Genomic DNA, 1,798 nt, shown 5'->3' on the forward strand with positions numbered 1-1,798 from the left:
TGGTATGTCTGAACTATCTTGATATATAGATATATTGAGTTTCATATATGAACAATCTCGATTTTTTGAGTTTTGTACTTCCAACTATCTCGATTTTTCGAGTTTCGTACCTCAACTATCTCAATTGTTCGAGTTTCGTACTCAACTATGTCAATTTTTCGAGTTTTATGCCTCAACTGTCTCGATTTTTCGAGAGTTTGTACCTCAACTATCTCGATTTTTCAAGTTTCCACCATGTCCACGAGAGCAACCTCAGTCGCCAGGAAAATCACCGGACAATTCGCCAGTGGAATCACCGGTTCCAATGCTGGCGTTCTGCTGAAACAGCAAAAGAGATGATATGGGAACAGTTACATTCAGGTCCATGGAATCCAATTGTACCTATATGGAGAGACGTTCATTCAACATCGTGTATGCATTTAGAGAAAATTCATTATGGTAATTGTGAGTTTAATTAAGCGATTAAGGATTTAGATATGGGGATTACTATGGGAGGGATGTTGTTTAGAGATGAACTGAATGCCACAATTGCAAAATTGATGGAGAAAGCATGAAAGAGTGTTGAAAAAGGTGAATTGGAGATTGAATTTGTTTTGGGAGATACTAACGTGGCGGAGGTGAGGTTTGTCACTCAATTTTAGTTTTGTTTTGAGTTTTATATCTGAACTATCTTGATTTTTTGAGTTTCATACCTGAACTATCTTGATTTTTCGAGTTTCGTACCTCAACAATCTTGATTTTTCGAGTTTCGTACCTCAACTATCTTGATTTTTCGAGTTTCGTACCTCAGCTATCTGGATTTTTCGAGTTTCATACCTTAACTATCTCAATTTTGCGAGTTTCATACCTGAACTATCTGGATTTTTCGAGTTTCATACCTAAACTATCTCAATTTTGTTTAGCTTCGTACCTGAACTATTTGGATTCTTTTGAGTTTCGTATTTCAACTACCTGGATTTTTCTGAGTTTCGTACGTGAACTATCTGGAGCTTTCTGAGTTTCGTACCTAAACTATCTGAAACCTTCTGAGTTTTGTAACTTAACTATCTCGATTTTTCGAGTTTCCACCATGTCCACATCAGCAACATCCGTCACTGGAAAAATCACCGGAGAAGTCGCGAGTGAAATCACTGGTTCCGATGCTGGCGTTCTGCGGAAGCATCGAAAGAGATGGCATGGGAACAGTTACATTCATGTCCATGGAATTCAGCTGTATCTATATGGAGCGATGCGTATTGTAATATAAAGCCTCCATTTTCGCAATCCTATTTGCATTTTGTAATTAATGGGTTTAGGTTATTCATGGAATGCCCTGATGAAGGAGTGATCCAAATCCTCAGTTATGCACCATTTTTGTCTATTCGGTTTGAACACCTCTTTAAATCTTCATTTCTATTTTTCCAGCTGTCTATTGAAAAAATTGAATGCATCTTACGAATTATATCAATGTAGGTGTGCTTATAAGTGAGATCCTCTAAGCTTTCAAATAGTTGAGGTGGTCTAGCATTTACTTGAGTGCTAACAATGTATTTGAGATGATATGTGTGGTTATTTATCTTTTCTTTTGACTTTGCAGGTGCAACACTTGTTACCTAGGAAGTCATTGTCTTGTAAGTTAGTAGGGAAAAGCTCAGCCTTATCGTTGGAGGCATTCCTGAAAAACCATTATTTATCAGGATCCCCGGTGGTCATCAGAGATTCCATGGATCACTGGCCTGCCAAGAATAAGTGGAATGACATGAATTACCTTAGAAAGGTTGCTGGCTTCCGTACGATCCCTGTTGAGGTGATTAATTTT

The 1,798-nt window shown here is 37.8% G+C and overlaps 1 protein-coding gene across 1 annotated transcript in view; it reads left to right on the forward strand.

The window, feature by feature from the left end:
* LOC124895353 (lysine-specific demethylase JMJ30-like) overlaps positions 1-1,786 on the forward strand; it is a gene marked incomplete at its 3' end in the record, with an annotated part of 5,434 nt that extends 3,648 nt beyond the window's left edge. The window contains 1 exon segment of the mRNA XM_047405794.1: positions 1,577-1,786. Coding sequence (XP_047261750.1) covers positions 1,577-1,786 — 210 coding nt within the window.
* Positions 1,787-1,798: the final 12 nt, after the last annotated feature.

The sequence above is a fragment of the Capsicum annuum genome, unplaced genomic scaffold (assembly GCF_002878395.1).
Source record: "Capsicum annuum cultivar UCD-10X-F1 unplaced genomic scaffold, UCD10Xv1.1 ctg81526, whole genome shotgun sequence".
Classification (NCBI taxonomy): Eukaryota; Viridiplantae; Streptophyta; class Magnoliopsida; order Solanales; family Solanaceae; genus Capsicum; species Capsicum annuum.